Source organism: Onychostoma macrolepis, chromosome 15, assembly GCF_012432095.1.
Source record: "Onychostoma macrolepis isolate SWU-2019 chromosome 15, ASM1243209v1, whole genome shotgun sequence".
Lineage (NCBI taxonomy): Eukaryota > Metazoa > Chordata > Actinopteri > Cypriniformes > Cyprinidae > Onychostoma > Onychostoma macrolepis.
In genome coordinates, this window is record NC_081169.1 from 7,513,475 (window position 1) to 7,534,047 (window position 20,573).

The following is a 20,573-nucleotide window of genomic DNA, read 5'->3' on the forward strand; positions in this document are numbered from 1 at the left end:
CATGTCTTTCTGCAGCTGCATTCTTTGTTTCGAAAAGAAATTAAGGTTTTTGAGGAAAACATTCCAGGATATTTTTCCATATAGTAGACTTCAATGGCAGCCAACGGGTTGAAGGTCCAACTTGCAGTTTCAGTGCAGGGTTTTACACAATCCTAGCCGAGGAATTAAGGGTCTTATCTAGCTAAATGATTGGTCATTTTCTAAAAAATAAAAAAAAAATACTAAATTATATAGTTTTTTAACTACAAATGCTTGTCTTGCACTAGCACAACCTCACACATTATGTAGTCGCATTGGAAAGGTCAAGCGTGACGTAGGCAGAAGTACTGCCCCAGTGTTTACAAAGTTAATTTGAAAAGAAAGTCAAACGCCCTTTACCAAAAAGGTAAAACAACGATATTGGATGAGTTTGAAGTTGGAGGAGAAAATTAGATGAGTTTTTCACTCTACCCTACCTTTCTGAACCGAAGTACACCTTTCCAACTTGATTAGTTAATGTGTGAAGTTCCGCATGCGCATTGCAGAGCTAGTGCAAGATAAGCATTTGTGGTTAAAAAGTACGGGTATATAAACTTTCATTTATTTTTAGAAAATGACAGATCGTTTTGTTAGATGAGACCCATATTCTTCAGTCGGGATCGTGTAGAGCCCTTTGAAGCTGCACTGAAACTGCAATTTGGACCTTCAACCGTTGGCCACAATTGAAGTACACTGTATGGAAAAAAATCCTGAAATGTTTACCTCAAAAAACGTAATTTCTTTGCGACTGAAGAAAGAAAGATATGAACATCTTGGATGACATGGGGGTAAATAAATGATCAAGAATTAGTTATCTGGAAGTGAACAAATCCTTTAATTACAAAGCAGTAAAAAAGTGTCCAGCATATTTCATTACTGTTTAAAAAGCATCCCAGAATGTCCATAATTTGCAGAGCTATTCTAGACAAAAAATGGTGACCCAAAAATTAAAATTCTCCAGACATTCACTTGCCCTAATTCCAGATATGTATGAATATCTTTCTTTTCTGGGGATGGGAGAAACATCTGGGGATGAACTGCTGTTTTAATACCACTGGCCACCCACCCACACATACACACAAATATGAAGAACAGTACCACTATCTGCTCATCTGTGCTTCTGCGCAGTGCTTCTTCAAAGCGCTTGGCCCGGTCTCGCAGAGAGCGGTTCTGAAATGTCAAGGTGTCCACCTGATCCTAAACACAACACAGAAACACATGCTATTATTAAGAAAAGGGTACAATGCATGTTGGCATTTAAAGTGAGGACATACAGTACCTGCAGTGAGAGTCTGAGCTTCTCAAATTCCTCTTCCATTGACTTCTTTTGCTGCTCATGTGCCATCTTTAAGTCTAAAAACAAACAACCAGTTCATGTTAGTAATATACAGATGAAAAGAAATTAACAGACAGTTTTGATTCAGTCATCTGTAGTAATGGTGTTAAGCAGGGACTTCGACCAGAAGCTCTCATAGTGGACCAAACCTGTTATATAGCTTTATATAGCTATTACAGTCATGTGTTGTTCATTGCATTGGAACAACACAAAAAAAAAAAACAGAGAAGAAAAGTCAAATCTGATACAATTCCACACAGAACCCAAAAAATGCACTGGACAAAATTATTGGCACCCTTAACTTAATATTTGGTAGCACCCCCTTTTATATAATAATAACTGAAATCAATTGCTTCCCGTAACCATGAATGAGTTTCTTACACCTCTCTACTGGAATTTTGGACCACTCTTCTTTTGCAAACTGCTCCAGGTCATTCAGATTTGAAGGATGCCTTCCCCCAACTGCTGTTTTGAGATCTCTCCACAGGTGTTCTATGGGATTCAGATCTGGACTCATTGCTGGCCATTTCAGAACTCTCCAGCGCTTTGTTTGTAACCATTTCTGAGTGCTTTTTGAAGTGTGTTTCGGGTCATTGTCCTGCTGGAAGACCCATGACCTCTGGTGGAGACGCAGCTTTCTGAAACTGGCCACTACGTTGCCCCCAAAATTCTTTGGTAATCATCAGATTTCATGATACCGTTCACACAGTGCCAGAAGCAGCAAAGCAACCCCAAAGCATCATTGAACCTCCACCATGTTTGACTGTGGGGACTGTGTTTTTTTCTTTGAAGGCCTCATTTCTTTTTCTGTAAACAGTGCCATGATGTCCTTTACCAAATAGCTCTACTTTTGTCTCATCTGTCCACAGTACATTCTCCCAGAAGGATTGTGGTTTTGTCACATATGTTTTGGCAAACTCCAGTCTTGCTTTTTTTATGCCTTTGTGTCAGCAGTGGTGTCCTCCTGGGTCTCCTACCATAGCGTCCCTTTTCATTCAGATGGCGACGGATAGTGAGAGCTGACACTGTTGTACCCTGTATCTGCAGATCAGCTTGAATTTGTTTGGAAGTTAATCAGGGTTATACTACGGGACCGTTGAAAGCTTGAATCTAATTGGCTGACGAACGTTCTAAGGTGTGCAATTATTTTCAGGGAAACGCACGGCGAACATAGTTCCAGGCAGCTCTTGACCACATTACATGACCATATCACTTCGCCAAATTATTTCTGTTATTTCAAAGGTCTTACAACAGCAAAATAACCAAAAACCCACAACGACACTGGCCAAACAAATAAATATAGTAAACAAAAGGATAAAAACGACAGATCATGTCCATGTTTTTGCCACAAAATTACGCTTTATTATGTATGGAAAGCACATACTCTATCTCTCCTGCTCTCTCTCCCTCATGGACCGCACATACAGAACAGTTACAGTTTGCACACACACTAACATAGATCGCGCTAATGTTGTTAGTGCTACTCTGATGATTTTATCAGTAGTTTAACAACTTAAAAACTACATGACTTCTCACAAGCGAGGTAACAACAACGGCTCTGTTCGTGAACAAAAGGAACTAAGTTTCACTATAACTAGAGACATTGCTGCCGAACACTATTGAGAGACGCACAGAGGTAATTCTCTCTCTGGCCGTTTCTCAAACGGAAGGCTGCATCCTCCAGAGGTCGCATTTGTAGGCTGCATACGTCACAAAGAAGATCTTATTTTAGTATATTAATGGTTATAAATTTGACCATTATTCTTAGTTAAGTGTAAATTGTTGTAATATGCTTTTGACTCGCAAATCTAATGCTCAGTTAACTGATATAAACCAGGCTTGATGACGTATGCAGCCTACAAATGCGACCTCAGGAGGATGCAGCCTTCCGTTTGAGAAACTGCCTGCCTACCTCTCTCTCTCTCTCTCTCTCTCTCTCTCATAACTTACTGCATTAGTCTGTTATCAACGGCTCAAGCCTCCGTTACTAGGTTTAAAATGACGTTTTGGAATTAGCAACGGAGGCGTTGGATGAGATGCGGAAGAAATAATCCTACTCAGAATAGCGATTTAAATAGAAAAAACGGACGAATGCCTTGAAATATATCATCTGATCGATGTCTTGAGGTGTGGCAACCGTAGTATAAGCGGAATATTTGACTTCGGTCCGTTGAATTATTAGAAAAATAAATGCACAGCCGAGGTGTAACGGCCACGACACGAACCACCTCGGGTGTGCATTATTTTTCTAATAATTCAACGGCCCGTCGTCAATTATTCCTTACTTCTTTATCCACCATTAGAACAATCCTTCGTTGTAATTTTTAATTAATTTTGCTCTTCCGTCCACGTCCAGGGAGGTTAGCTACAGTGCCATGGTCTGTAAACCTCTTGATGATATGACACAGTGGACACAGCAACATTAAGATCTCTGGAGATGGACTTGTAGCCTTGAGATTGTTCATGTTTTTCCACATTTATGTCTCTCAAATCCACAGAAAACTCTTTACACTTCTTTCTTTTCTCCATGCTCAGTGTGACACACAACACAAAGGTTGAGTCAACTTTTCCCCATTTTAACTGGTTGCAAGTGTGATCACTACATTGTCCACACCTGTTACTTGCCACAGGTGTGTCTAAATACAAATTACAGGAGCATCACATGCTTGAAAAGCAATTATTTCTTACAATTTTGACAAGGTGCCAATAATTTTGTCCAGTCCATTTTTGAGTTCTGTGTGAAATTTGATCAAGTTTGATTTTTCTTCTCTGTTTTTTTTTTGTGTTCTTGCAGTGCAAACAAAAACAATAAGCACGTGAATACCAAAACATTTGCAATTGGAACAATTTTCTGAGAGAAGTGTTGCATTTTCTGACAGAATTGCAACAATTGGCCATGACTGTATATGTTGTATTATTTAGCTTCTAGGATGTGATAATAATAATTCTGTCTAAGTAGGCCACTAACTAGGTTTTTAGACAAAGTTGCTTGGATTTCTAAGAGTGTAATGGATGTGTCTGTCAGCAGGACTCACTCTTGATGGTTCTGTTGTGTTCTTCCTGTAAAGTGGCCAACGTGGCACCATGGGTCGCTTCCATCTCTGTCATTGCCCTCTCATGGTTTTCACTCATTTCCTCAATCTAAAATGAAAACAAAAATAGTTGTCAGTTTTAACAAGGCGCACTGGAATATTGGATTCCGATTGGTCAATTGGTCAACAGAAATTCCAATGGTTTCCATTAAAATACCATTATAAATTAGCTTTTTCCAGTAAAACCATTACAAAATTCCTTTTTGTAGTGTGTTTTGGGCATTTTTCCAATAGGATTTAACATCCCACCAATAGAATCCATCACATGCCAGTAGACACCATTATAGTTTCCATTAAAACCATTACATTTTCTATTGTGTTTTGGGCAGGATTCTATTGTTTTTTTCAGCAGGGATACTGTCTCATGCTGCTTTCATTTTGTCTTACTCTGTTGTCTTTCTCTTTTTCATACCAACACAATTTTGGTAAGCTCTATGTGCCATTTTGAGACTTGTGGACAGTATGAACTTTTAGCAGAAAAGTAAACTGAGAAAAAAAACAACAACTGAATTATATTTTGGCCTTAAGGGAAGATGATTAGTGCATCATCAGACTACATAGTCATGTAACTTTCCGGGCTTTCTTAACCCTCATGTGCGCTCACACCCGGCACTCCTTAGTGTACAATGCTAAAATAAAAGCCTCTTCAAGGTGTGTCAATGATAATTTCAGTCTTTACACCCTGTTACTTCCTCATCTCACCTGTTCCTGGTGCTGGGAACGCAGATGCTCCAGGTGGCTGTTCTGCTGTTGCTGGAGTCGCTGTCTCTCAGAGGTGTGCTCCTCTACCAGTCTCTCCTGTAGGGCCTTGAGCTCCTGCTGTTGCTCCTCTTGTAGTCCTTTCAGCTCCCGCTCAAAACTCTGCTCCAGCTGGGCCTTCTCACCCTGCAGACGCTCCCACCGCTGAACGCTGACCACTAGAGAGACAGAAAATAGTTTGTTATAGTCATTCTTAACCTTCAGAAAATGTTAATGTTGATAAATTTACAATCCTGTTACTTTTAACCTGGGTACCTATTCTGCTGAACAAATTAAATAATATATGAGCTATCATTTTCAATTCATTAAATATGGGGTTTGCAATTTTTGTGACCCTTTTAGATCAAAGGCATAGAGAATAGAAATCATGCTGTAACATGGTTGCATGCAAAATAACACAGACAAATACATTGTTTATGGTCATTAAAGTTAGTACAAATTATTTTTTTTACTGTAATCAGTATGAATCAAAATCATGATGTATGATTTTATATGAGATATTTAATGCATATTTGAAAATCATGGGGCATCATGTATTTTAGACGCAAATCATAAAATATTGCTTTATGTCTGCATGATGTGAGATGAGTCACATGCCAAATTAAATATGAGGGGGATGGAAAGAGAAAAATGCAGTTTACAAATCTGTAATCGGAGAAGGTCTAATATAGTTTCTTTCTTATTTTATGGTTGAAGTCATCTGCAGCACGTGTCAGCATGAGCTCACTGTGAAGTATGATGTTTTTTGTTTTGTTTTAATCTCTGAGGCTGAAGAGACCTACCCACTTCATCCCTGATCCTGGCTAACTGCAGGGACAACTCCCTCTCCTTCACGGCCGCATTCTCACTCTGCAAAACACACACACAAGCTCACATGAGTGTAAGGGACAATTATGCAGAGGAATGGATTTAAAAATGGTAAAATGTGCTCAAAGCATTATTGAATTAGTTTGTAATAAATTAACATGAGGGATGCATGTGCAGAAATTTGTGCATGCCTGGTTATGGATAAAATTTTCATTAAAAACAATTTAACATACCAACCAAAATACCACTTTAAATAAGATCTCTGAATACCAGTGTCAAGCAGTGACTTCTTTGCTATCTAATTTATTAATTTATCAGAACTGACCAATAATAAACACCATGGTAGGTAAATTTAAAAGTAGGGCTGTTGCTAAGAACAACCATTAGGTTGTAGTGCCTTTCTAAGAGACATACAAATGCTTAGATAAACATATATTGTGAGGAGTCGGTTGCCCTCCCCCTTATTGTCATCACCACCCCGTCCCTTATTCGCCTTATTCCCTTATTCTATCTATCTATCTATCTATCTATCTATCTATCTATCTATCTATCTATCTATCTATCTATATATATATATATATATATATATATATACACACGTCACAAATGCAAGATTTGACAAGCATGGGGGAAACAAATGGAACAATATATAATGTGATTTTCAGTTATCTGTAAACATTTTGCAGACTGAGCATTGAGCAAGCAACTCGTGGACAGACTTTCTTGTGCATGAATTAAGGCACTAAAGCTGTTGTGGATCCACTCCCCGAAACCATCCTTAACTGGCACAGATTTGCAGAAAATTACCGTCTTTTGGCAAATAATAATTTACAGACAGTTACTTACATATTTCCCCCATTTTATTATGTATCCCTTATGTTACATTTCAAATAACAGGGGAATTTGATAGTAATCATAGTATTTAGCCAGTCCCAAACTCCTTCCCTCAAATGGCTTGGTTGTGCAGAGCCTTCACAGCTTAAAATGACTACACGCTCCTGATGTATACAGTACCTGCAGCACACATAATTAAATACAAAACAGCAAGTTCCTCTAGCTTTAAAATAAACTACCATGCTCCAGATAACCATGCCACAGAGCTTAATCTGTACTAATTACACTTGCAGTAGTTGTATCTGTTAATAACACACATTTGCTCCACAGTGACATAACCAACCACATCTATACTTGGCATGATTGGTTATGCCACAATACAATGAAATGCTTATGATCTATACTTGTTTATAAGAATCAATGTCAGCAAATGATACAGCATGAGTCAGCATTTTAACATAGCAGTCCTGAATCTTACACTCATTCAGTTCCAAATCCCAGCTGAGATCCCACCGCACCATCTGCTGGTTTAAAACACCTACATGGACAGTGACTGCCATTGTGAAAAGTACTATGGTAGTACCATAGTAGTTCCATGGTACAGAAATCCATGCACCATGGTATTAACAAGGTACTTCCCAGGAACACCATGCCACCAACATTGTGAAAGTCCAAAATGGTAGCATCGTACTTTAAAAAAACTAAACAAAAACATACAGTACATTTGTATGTCAGGCTATTAAAGTTGACAAAAGGTTAACAAACTCTTATTAAATATAGTTTCTGCACCAAATGGAACTACTAAAATAACGACTGTTGTAAAGCAATGTCTCTCTCTTTTTTTCTTTTCTTTTTTTTCATTTTTTAAATAAAATTGATTAAATAAGTTAACAAAAAGATACAAAAGACACACAATTTGTAATGTATCATGCCTTAAATAGATGCTGCTAGCCTTTTTAATTTATAACCCTCTCATACAGTTTGTAAACTAACAGCAGGGTCTAGACCCCACAGATGCCCTGACCTGTCATCATTGTCTCCCTTCTTCAGATCTCACCCAATCAGATTTTCTTCCAGTACACAACATGTCACGCAGATCCCTGGAGAGTCTTTCCATGAATACAAATCTGACTGCCTTGTCTTCACCGTGGTTACCTCACCTACTTTCGTTTCCTGCTGTGAAAGGTCTAGAATAGTGAGAGCAAGGCAGTCTCAAAGACTCAGTCCCCACCTATAAAACAAAAGATAAATCTGCAGGGCGTGACACTGTTACACCCCAACACACCTACAACACTGAACGTGCTTAAAAACATATATGGTCTTTCTTATTAGTGTTTTGTACTAAGCATTGTGATTACTACTGCTCATCTTGAGGATTAGTTTTAAAAAAAACAATAACCCTAAGTATTACATTTACAATAAATAAACCAGCCTTGGCCCAGTAGGTATTGCAATCACCCTAGAGGCTGCATAGCAACATGCTAAATTTCACTAACAACAAACAAGCACTCACAACACCTTAGGAACCACATGGAAAAATTCTGGCAACCACCATGAACAGTTCAGTGACTACACAATAACATGCAAACAACCACTCGCAATACCTTAACAACCACATAGCAACACCCTAGCAGCCATTCAGAACACCTCATCAACTGCATAGCAACACATAAATAACCAATCATAACATCTTAGAAAACATATAGCAACACCCTATCAACCACACAGAACACTTTAGCGTAGTAACATCCACAAGATCTTAGAAACCACATAGCAACACCCTAACAACCACCCAGAACACTTAAGCAATCAGGTAGTAACCTGCAAAAAACAGTCCACAACACCTTAGAAACCACATAGCAACACCCTAACAACCACCCAGAACACTTTAGCACAGTAACCCACAAAAAACAACCCACAACACCTTAGAAACGACATAGCAACACCCTAACAACCACCCAGAACACTTAAGCAATCAGGTAGTAACCTGCAAAAAACAGTCCATAACACCTTAGAAACCACATAGCAACACCCTAACAACCACCCAGAACACTTTAGCACAGTAACCCACAAAAAACAACCCACAACACCTTAGAAACCACATAGCAACACACTAACAACCACTCAGAACACTTTAGCACAGTAACCCACAAAAACAACCCACAACACCTTAGAAACCACATAGCAACACACTAACAACCACTCAGAACACTTTAGCACAGTAACCCACAAAAAACAACCCACAACACCTTAGAAACCACACAGTAACACCTTAACAACCACCCAGAACACTTTAGTTTAGTAACCCACAAAAAAACAACCCACAACACCTTAGAAACCACTTAGCAACATACTAACAACTACTCAGAACACCTTACCGTGGTAACCCACAAAAAACAACCCACAACACCTTAGAAACCACATAGCAACACACTAACAACCACTCAGAACACTTTAGCACAGTAACCCACAAAAAACAACCCACAACACCTTAGAAACCACATAGCAACACACTAACAACCACTCAGAACACTTTAGCACAGTAACCCACAACACCTTAGAAACCACTTAGCAACATCCTAACAACTACTCAGAACACCTTACCGTAGTAACTTGCAAAATACTACCCACAACACCTTAGAAACCACATAGCAACATCCTAACAACCACCCAAAACACCTTAGCGTAGTAACTTGCAAACAACTCTTAACACCTCAGAAACCACATAGCAACACTTAAGCAACCACCCAGTACACTTTAGTTTAGTAAACCGCAAAAAACAACCCACAACACCTTAGAAACCACATAGCAACACCCTAACAACCACCCAGAACACTTTAGCATAGTAACCCACAAAAAACAACCCACAACACCTTAGAAACCATATAGCAACACCATAACAACCACCCAGAACACTTTAGCATAGTAAACCATAAAAAAACAACCCACAACACCTTAGAAACCACTTAGCAACATCCTAACAACTACTCAGAACACCTTACCGTAGTAACTTGCAAAATACTACCCACAACACCTTAGAAACCACATAGCAACATCCTAACAACCACCCAAAACACCTTAGCGTAGTAACTTGCAAACAACTCTTAACACCTCAGAAACCACATAGCAACACTAACAACCACCCAGTACACTTTGGTTTAGTAAACCGCAAAAACAACCCACAACACCTTAGAAACCACATAGCAACACCCTAACAACCACCCAGAACACTTTAGCATAGTAACCCACAAAAAAACAACCCACAACACCTTAGAAACCACTTAGCAACATCCTAACAACTACTCAGAACACCTTACCGTAGTAACTTGCAAACAACAACCCATAACACCTTAGAAACTACACAGAATCCCACTCGAACCTTGTCATGGCAAGTTTTGCAAGGGCAACATGACACCTTCTTCAGAACATTTTAATATCCAATTAGCAATGTTATTAACACTGTCTCATATCAAATACAATAATATATTTTTATTTAATAGGTCAATAAAAAACAAAAGTGCAATGAAATATAATAATATCAGGCCTCCCACATCAAGTGTCAGCAGTCAGGGTGGGGTGCTTCCCTCACTATACGAGCACATGTTTGTTCTCACTGACAGCACACACACACACACTACCATCATCACAAACTACAGTATATAAAAGATGATAGTAGAATGAAATGAACAAGGTCTTATGCAAAAAGCATCACTGATTCTACTTTAGCAAACAAGTCACAGAGCATGAAAGCAGCATCACACACACTATTCTTGCTATTCTTTTACCGTAGTATCCAAACAGCATGTAGGATGGAGACACAGAGAGAGATTACAGCAACACTGGCTCATGCTACGGCAGAATGTAGCTTCATAAAAACCTGTCGGGGGAATACCATACACACGCCACACGAGAGCGAGAGAAATGAAGAGAGAGAGAGGGAGTGGAGGAAAGACGAACAAGCAGAGTGAGGGAGAATGCAGAGAAAAAGACCAAAATCGCCCAAAAACCAGCCTTACCTCATCCTGTGTTTAGCGTCATAGCCTGACTACTGCAACAATGAGTACCGTGAGTCTGCGATTCCACACATGTTCTTCAGACAACCCCCAGCTTCTCACCCTCTCTCTCTCACAAACACACACTCAAGGATGTTGGGAGGAGGAGGGGAGAGATGATGGAGATAGAGGAATAGGAGGATGGGATCAATAAAGAACAAAATAACACGTGTGCATTGTCTGATACTAAAGTCTACTGGGAACGAAGACACATTTTCATCCAATCCGATGAAAGAAAGCATTCCAGATGACATATGATAAAGAATTTGTTATATAGTACAGTGCCAACACTTAACCTATGATGATTTGGGCTTCTACACCATAAATTATGCTCTAAAAACAATCCTAATCAAAAAAGAAAATAAAATTCAGTCATTTTAAGCTTTATAATGATGCAACAGACCTAAAAAGAAACAAAAAACCAAAAGAAACACACTGAAAGAATAATTCACATAGCAATAATATAGCAATGCCTGTGAAACCATTCAGAATATCTTATGCTGCCTTTACATGCTATCGAATTTCAAACTTCCCACCTCTGAAGTTGTAATTATGAGTTTGTATAAAGTGTTCTGTTGTCATAAAGAACAAGAATCATGGAGGACGGCCCATTCATGAGTTCATTCTTGCCTATTTCTCAGGGAAATCTTATTAAAGTCAAAACATATTTAGTCAATGTCCAACAGGTTTTGATTAAGGTCCTAGTTCGTTGGTAACCATATAAACAATCACTACGCTATAGATATTCATCTTGCTGACGATGATCCAAAAAGGTCATAAATACACCATAGTAGTTTGTAAAACTTGTGCACAACCACTTAAAACACCTTAGCAACTACATAAAGCCCAAGCAACCATCCAGAACACCCTAGAGACAACAAAGCATCATGCAAACAATCACTCATGACAGCATAGCAACAACATAATACCCTAGCATAATGCCAATCCAGAAAACCCTAGCAACTGCACAATAACATGCAAATAAACAGTCACAACACCTTAGCAATGCCAGAGCAACCACCCAAAACACCCTAGTGACTGCATAGCAACATGGTAAGCACCACTTTAGCACAAAGTAGTAACACCCTAACAACCACCCATAACACCCCAGCAACTGCACAGCAACATGATTTTTTTTTTTTTTTGGTAAGTAGAGTCATTGCATTGACATCACTCTCCCGCCAGGACACGACCCCCTAATGTGGACTCAGTGGCAAAATATCCTGAGAAACGGGAGTAAAATGATTATCTGCTTAAATTAAATGCAGTTGGATTCAACAGATCCTTACACCTTACTAAAGAACCAGTGGCCCATGGACATTGACATTTGGCCAGGATCATGCTTGTTAACTATCTATCTATCTATCTATAGATTGACTTTGATGCAGCCTAGAAATAAACTGCAGGTTTTGTCTGGCCAGAGGAGAACGGAATACTATTTCTACACACTATTTCCCTGTTTAATACTGTAAAGCTGCTATGACACAATCTGCATTGTAAAAAGCACTATATAAATACTGGTGACTTGACTTGACTCTATCAACTTGCTTTGTACAAAAAACTGGGTTTTTCTAACATTTACCTTGTAGAACACAAAGCTCCTCATTATGCATGTTTTTAAATAAATGCAGACAAAAACTTTACAGCTATGCAGAATACACAGTTGAAGTGTTAAATATTTTTCCAAAATAAGAGGGATCAGACAAAATGCATGTTATTGTTTATTTAGTACTGACCTGAAAATCTTTTATGTGAAATATCTTATTCAGGTCAGTATTAAATAAGCAATAACATGCATTTTGTATGATCCCTCTTATTTTGGTAAAATAATTAACATTTTACAGATTCTACAAGGTGTATGTAACTCTTGACTTCAACTGTAAGTAAATATTAAATTGATGAGTTGTCAGTACAATGTTTAACCTAGGGTACAATTTTACCAGAAAATTCAGCATGTCTGGCACAAAATGCAAATCCATGTTTCACTGCCTGGGTTTCAGTGCTTTCTGCGAATCGCACTGCTGCTCTTTCATTTGGGTGAGTTTGTGGTTAAGAAATTGCCCTTTGACAAGTTAGCGTTCTTCAAATTGTAGATAAGATGTTTAAGCTTAAATTACAATGAATTTTTGTCTTGTCCCTAATGTGACATGAAGCAGGGGCTGAGTTACCCTCCAACAAGCATCACATGATCTGATGATTAGGATCAGAAGCTGTGCTTTTGTAGTAGTGATAGGCTCATTTCCACAAATGTTTCGAAACAATTATTCAGCAGTTTTTTAATACCTTTTACAAACTTAACTTTGAATTCTGGGTCATCCCTATTTAGGATTGAACCTGCAACCATTGTGGGTCTTTGGGTCTTAACTATTAAGTTAGCAGCACTCCAGAATTTACAGCTTTGACAGTGTGTTACCTTCTGGCAGAAGTGTTGTGTGGTTAAGGTGAACACATCCAGGCATCGTGAAGACCTCGTGAGCTCGTCCTGCAGGATGATCAGTTTCCGAGCCTGATCTTCACATCTCTCTTTCAGTCTCTGTATCATCAACCGCTCCCGCTCGGCATCCACGCCCTCCGCACGCCCACCCAGACGGGCCACACACGACTTCTGACGGACTGCGGGATGAACAAAGATACGAAAAAAGTGCATAAAGAAAATGAATTTTGAGTTTGACAGGCTTTGTAAGTGTCACGAATCCGGTCTATGAACCATTCACTCACCACCAGAGGTCACTCGCTCACCACTCATCACACTGGACTCAATTTCCCATCATCCATTGCACTGATTGCACACACAGCTGATTGCACTGATCACACACCCTACTTAAGCCATGGACTTTCTTTCCCTCACTGCCGAGTATTGTATGCACTTATCCCTCTCCTAGCGATAGCTACTACGGAGCCCACTTAGTTATCTTAGTCTTGCCTGTTCTCCCGTGTTTGTTTCTAGCCCGTGTTCCCTGGATTAAGTCTTGCCTTGCCGTTTGGACACCTGTTTGCACCCCTATTGGATTCTAGCCCGTGTTCCCTGGATTATCTCTCTGCCTTGCCCATTGGATACTGTTCGCAGATCGTCGACCCACGCTTGTCCTAGGATTACTCTTTGTCTTGTCCCTGCCATACCCGTTTGCCATTGTTTCGACCCTGCCTGTATTTATGACCATGCCTTTAAATAAAAGCTTGCACATGGATCCGCACGTCTCGTCAGCCCCGTGACAGAAAGATTCTCTCCGTTTATTTTTAAACTATAAGTACGCTTGAAATATGACTGCAATTTATGTAATTTTTGGTTTCATACATGTCATTTAAATCAGTTACTGTAAATTATTGTTTAATTAAATGTTTAATATTTACAGCTGTATAAGGACAAAAGGTTAATGTGAGCATAAAGACTATAATCAGGTCAAACATGCAGCAGTAACTGCTGACTTCCATGAACACACATAATGCTCCCTGATGAGTCAGCTCAACACTAGAGAGGATGGCGTCAGGATGACGTAATCCATAAATATATGTAACATATTGTACATATGGTAATACAGTGAAGCCCAAGAGTGAAAATACTTCGATTTAAAACATTATTTTATTTTTTTAGAATTATATGTTAATTTTAAAATGTACATACATATATACACAATACTGTTCAAAAGTTTAGTCTTTTTTTTTTTTTTTCTGTTTTAAAGAAATTAAAACTTTTACGGATAATCAAAAGTAACAAAGTAAATGATAATGTTACAAGAGATTTTTATTTCAAATAAATGCTGTTCTTTTGAATTTTCTATTCAAATAAATTTCTATTTAAGTTCATTAAAGAATCCTGAAGAAAATGTATCATGGTTTCCACAAAAATATTAAGCAGCAAAAACTGTTATTCTTCTAAATTGTACAAATATTTCACAATATTACTGTTTTACTGTGTTTTTGATCAAATAAATTAAGCCTTGGTGACCATGAGAGACTTCTTTCAAGAACATTAAAAAATATATTTTTCAGTAAAATTGGATCATCCAACAAGCCTTTAGAAGAACTTTTTATAAATATGCATATATCTCATTTGTAAATATATATATTGGTATTTCAATTCATTGTGTATTTCAACTGAATTATTGAGGAAACAAAAAAGGAGCAAAATATCAGATTTAATTAAATTATTGTTCTTATTTTAGGAGCTATATAGGGTGTCAATTTAGCTTCCACTAGTTGAGAAGCATTAGCGAGGGAATCACTCACTGGTTTCCTAATGGAAGTCTCACAGTGTTGCTATGACAACCACTAGTAGCCGGTTAATGAGGGATGGAAAATGACAATGGGAGGAGCGTCAGCAGCGGAGCAGAATAAAAAAGACATCACACACTCACCAGGCGACTGAGGCTTGGGAGAGACCACTGCAAACCTCTTTGGGGACGACACAATGGGTCGGGTGATTTCTCCATCCCTTTGAAACTCCTTTCTAGAGGCTGAATGACAAACGGATATTTATATGTGTCACTGTTTTAAATGAGAACTAGTTACAGTTCCAAAAGTATGTACATATGATGCATTTATGGAAAAATACCATCAAAGTACCATCAAATCAAATGGTTATTCTAATCCAAAAACTCACAGATAAATTCTGCAATCAAAACCAGCTTTATATAAAGATGAAGTAAATGTCTAATGTGTCCACTAGCTGGAGCCATTGGCCCATTAATGTTTTCTTTCTTACACTGTGACTGCAGTGTCAAGTCATCATGAACAGCTATGATAAGATATCTAGACCTAAGATATCTATATATTTATATATATATTTTTTTTTTTTTCTCCCCGAAATCAACACTGAAGAGCATGTATTTATACTGAACTTTCTATTCAACAAAGAGTACGAAAAAAATCACAATTTCACTGTATTGCAGTCTCCACAAAAATATTAAGACAAATGTTTCTTGAGCAGCAAATTAGCATATTAGAATAATTTTTTGAAAGATCATGTGACATTGAAGACTGGAGTAATTGCTTGAAAATTCAGCTTTGCCATCACAGAAATAAATTACATTTTAAAATATATCCAAATAGATAATAGTTATTTTAAATTATAATAGTATTTCACAATGTTATTGTTTTTCCTGCATTTTGATTTATCAAATGAAATTCAGCTTAACATTCAGCTTAATTATGAAGCTCATTGTTTTTATTGTTTTCTAAGATTGTTCTCTATTAGAGGAAATAAAAAATGAATTGATTTTGTCCATAATTACTAGGTTTTGCTTAATCTTCTAAAATAGTTGACAGAGTGAGAATATTATTCTATTATTATTCTAATGATGTCTTTAGTTATCAACAGGCTACTTTAATGACACATACAGACAATAAAAATATAGTTGATGTACAATTATTGTACATGACAGAGGTATTTTTGCACATTACAGTGGTGTAAATGCGTGTTAATTTCATATTCAATATTCATATTCATTGGTATGAATGCTGTTGTCATGGTGACAGCAGCATGCTCTGTCACCGACACACCTCTGCACACAGAGTCATGTGACTTCACCGAGACACAACACTGGTCACATAATAAACGAGCTGGCGGTGGCGTCACTTACCCACGGGTGAGGCACGAGGGGGCGGGTGCAGAGATCGGCGGGCTGGGGGCGGGGGGCTGCTGCGGTTCTGACTCCTGCCACCGCTGCTCTCAGCAGGAGGGAGAGGAGAGCGTGAGAGGAGAGTTTCATCACTGCTGCTGTGTGGACCTGTGGAGAGCGAAATAAGAAGGCTTTGAAGAAAATAATCATTTCTCTACTGTCCTATATACGATTATACTTTTGTTATACAATTAAATACAATATATTATACATTTAAACTTATATACAATTAAACATTTCTATTGCATAGAAAACTTGCAACAGAGATGGAAATACAATTTTTAAATACATGAATTATGTTTCCATCTTTGTTGCCACAGTTTTGGAAGTGCCTTTTTCTGTTCTAAAGAAGGGGGTGTCCCAATACGTTTGTCCATATAGTGTATGTACAAGTCATTGGTGTTTGGTGATGAGTTTTTGGCTCAAGGTCTGCATTTAAAGTCAGCTTGGATTAGGACTTGGCTTTCTGCAGACCAGTCAAGTTCTTCCACACTGACTAAATCAATCATTACTTTTTGAACCTTGCCTTATACACAGAGGCATTGTCATGTTAGAATAGAAAAGGGCCCTATCCAAACTGTTGCACAGAATATAAATATATGCTTTAAACTAAGTTTTGTGCTCATGGAAATTACTAAAGTAGTCAAACCTGTTCATTAGAAAGGGGTGTCCCAATACTTTAGGTAAAATAGTGCACGTGTGTGTGCATATATATATATATATATATATATATAAGTTGTTAACTCTCTTACCAGCATCCATAATTCATACAAGAATAAAGATTGCTTTCATTTACTCACCCTCACATCGTTACCTGCCCGTATGACTTTCTTTTAGCCATACAATGAAGTCATATAAGTTTGGAACAACATGAAGTTGAGTAAAACATGGCAGAATTGTAATTTTTTTTTTTGGGGTGAACTACTGAATTAATTATTTTTTATTTTTTTTAGACGTTCCTGAGCTGAATTATGTGCTGCAAACTAATGGTGGTGTACAGAGTTATATGCAATGTTCTGCTGACACCGCAGACGTGTTGTCTCCATCTACCCATATAGTCTGTTCATCTCAGATTTATAATGGATTTCTAGCCAGGTTTCCTGATTCAACAAAGGTCTTGAAAATGCTGACGCATCCTCCTTCAAGCTCACACATCCTACTACAGCCCAAAAAAGTAATTTGCGAAGCGGATGCAAGGTGAGATAAATGTGACTCAAATCATGATTAATGGGACACTGACTGAGATCAATAAGTCAAGTGTAAAGTTGTCAAGGATTAAACTATACATAATACAGGGTTGTTGTTGTTGTTGCGTGTGCTACAGGTTATGACCAAAGCCGAATACCTTATTCGGAAAAAGCAAAGATAATGGCTTCAAAACAAATAATGAATTCCAAAAAAATATTTGGCTCCTTGTGTTTGCTGGGTAAAAGGTGAGCTGGGGACAGAGCGATATTATACATTAATCTCTAAAATTACTACGCAATAATGAGTGTGTGAAGTTAGAGTAAGTGAGTGTAAACTTTATGAATGAAATGAGCACAGCATGATTGCACATAAAACAGTCCTGTGTTGTCCCTGAGCGTCTCTAACAAATTAGAGCCAAGGGTAATATCAACTAAGGTATTGAATCATACACATTTTCTGCTATTTGATATGTCTACTTAAATATTTGAAACCTTGTAAGATTCATAATATCATTACCCTTAAACACAGTGTTTATGGCACATGTGATGCACTGGCCAAAGACTTAAAGTCTTTTAAGGATTCTGTAGTAAAAAAAAATGTAAATAAATGCATGAGTAATGTAATCTGAGTAACTTGCAATAATTATATGAGTAAAAACATCACATGATGTTAAAATGCAGAGGAAAAAAAAGGCTCCAAATGTTGTCAGAAGAATGACTGTGTCCATCTCAGCAGGAGGTGGACTGATACACTACAGCAGGACATGTGCATTATTTATGATGCATTAAAGATTTTACTGTCTTATATGAAGGAACAGTATGTTTCTTTCTATACATTCTTATTAATATATTAAAATAACTCTAATCTAAATGTAAACAATAAAACCACATTAAATAAACATGTAATCTGAAATAATATTTCAAATTTTCCTCTCCTCAATAATTATTGCTTTTATGAAAGAACAAACAATTCTTGAAACTTCTGGAAACACAAAAATGGTTAATTAATTTAATATACGTACCAATACCAATTTGTCATAATTACAGCTTAGGGTTTACAGTTTTTATATATACATATATATATATATATATATATATATATATATATATACATACACACACACATATACATACATACATACATACACACATATATATATATATATATATATGTGTGTGTGTGTGTGTGTGTGTGTGTGTGTGTGTGTGTGTGTATGTATGTATGTATGTATATATATATATATATATATATATATATATATATATATATATATATATATATATATATATGTATATATAAAATATATATAAACAGAGAAAAGGGGCTGTGGCATTTCCTTTTAATGCACTTTTGATTTTGGCACCACCCACTCTCTGTGAGCAGGAATATAATATATCTAAATGAACAAGTAGATCTTGGTGCAGGTAACATGGAGAAACAGTAGGCTACACATTGTTCATTTACATATACTTCCGACAACAATCTGGATGAAAATCAGCAGACTTGTCCTTAAACTGCAAATATAACTTTTTTTTTTTTACACACACCTAGAAAATCATGGAAATTAAAATTTATTATAGAAGTTAAAAAAAAATTCTATAGTGAGCTAAACATGACATGGAACAACCTTAAATATCGACATTTTTAAATATATTTCAAAATAAACTAAAAATAATGAAAACATTAATAAAAGCTTTTAATAATCACTGACAATGTGGCTGATTTCATTCCAGTCAGTCAAATGGCCCACGACTAAGTCAGATGGCCCTCTTTAAAAATGTATGTGACATTAATAAATCACAGACAACACTTACATGGGTGCAGGTCTTGCTTTTCAATATCCCTTTTTAAAACGAAAGTGAAAAGTGGTACAAAATACCCCAGTAATGAAAACATTTGTGCTGCTAATTCGTCCGTTAGTAGAGGAAACACATCCAGGATCCAGACTTGAGATGACAATAAACATAATCTGCTTTCATAAAGTCAATCTGATATTAAAACTCCATGAAGCTGCCAAAGAGCTCCAAACCAACAATGAGGCTTGAAGATTAATTATACTGCATTATGAGATGACTAAACCCCTTGCAAAATAGTAGAAGCCTAACTCCTCTTTAACTCCTCCACTTTCCCAGAGAGGAAATAAGAGTGAAAGTGGTGACTCAGGCCTAGTTGTGGACACTCTAACTTGGGTAGGGTCGACAGCTGTCCTTTATGTTTTATCTACCAAGCACGGCATCGAACAAAAATGCCACATGCATGTACAAGTCTCTGGATTTAAATAACAAGCCAGGAGTCTTTGGGTTTTTAAGAGGGGACATAAAGTTAGGACGCGAAGGCGCCACTGTTGACCCCTCAGCTGTCCGAGCTGAGAGACAAATGTGTCCCCACTATAGCATCAGACATGTCGGGACGTCTGCTGATGTCATAATGGGATGCTAAACAAGGGTGTGGTTTATTAACACACTGTACTTACAGTACAAGAAAAATATAAACTATAAACCTGAGTGAGAGAGAGAGAGAGAGAGTGAGAGAGAGAATCACAGTCTCTTGTAACACATACATTACACTCAGCAGTTTAGTGACACTGTTTGCTAGGCTCAGCATTTATCTGCAGTCTTGAGGGAATGACTGCAGTGAAATAGTCTATAAATGAATAAGAGGACACTCAAGCCTTGAATGTAAGGACAAGCCCTTCGAAATGTCATGCCTCGAATTCCTGTTTAAATAGAAATATTAAGGAGGCTTATAATTCCTGTATAAACTTATTGTACAGAGTCAATTGTGTGCCTCATATTTTCGATCAAATGCTTACAATGTCCAATTCATGAAAAGTAGGGGCTGACTGGACCATGTTAACCAGCCAAACTTT

At 37.5% G+C, this 20,573-nt stretch overlaps 1 protein-coding gene across 3 annotated transcripts in view; it reads right to left on the bottom strand.

Annotated features, from left to right (window-relative positions):
• mtus2b (microtubule associated tumor suppressor candidate 2b) overlaps nucleotides 1-20,573 on the bottom strand; it is a 43,765-nt gene that overhangs the window by 5,209 nt on the left and 17,983 nt on the right. For all 3 annotated transcript variants that reach the window (XM_058745354.1, XM_058745353.1, XM_058745355.1), the window contains 8 exons: nucleotides 16,478-16,624; nucleotides 15,254-15,352; nucleotides 13,312-13,511; nucleotides 5,988-6,054; nucleotides 5,149-5,363; nucleotides 4,390-4,495; nucleotides 1,298-1,371; nucleotides 1,117-1,215 (listed from right to left, as the gene is read on the bottom strand). In XM_058745354.1, the coding sequence (XP_058601337.1) occupies nucleotides 1,117-1,215; nucleotides 1,298-1,371; nucleotides 4,390-4,495; nucleotides 5,149-5,363; nucleotides 5,988-6,054; nucleotides 13,312-13,511; nucleotides 15,254-15,352; nucleotides 16,478-16,624 (1,007 nt within the window). The remainder of the gene's footprint in view (nucleotides 1-1,116; nucleotides 1,216-1,297; nucleotides 1,372-4,389; nucleotides 4,496-5,148; nucleotides 5,364-5,987; nucleotides 6,055-13,311; nucleotides 13,512-15,253; nucleotides 15,353-16,477; nucleotides 16,625-20,573) is intronic.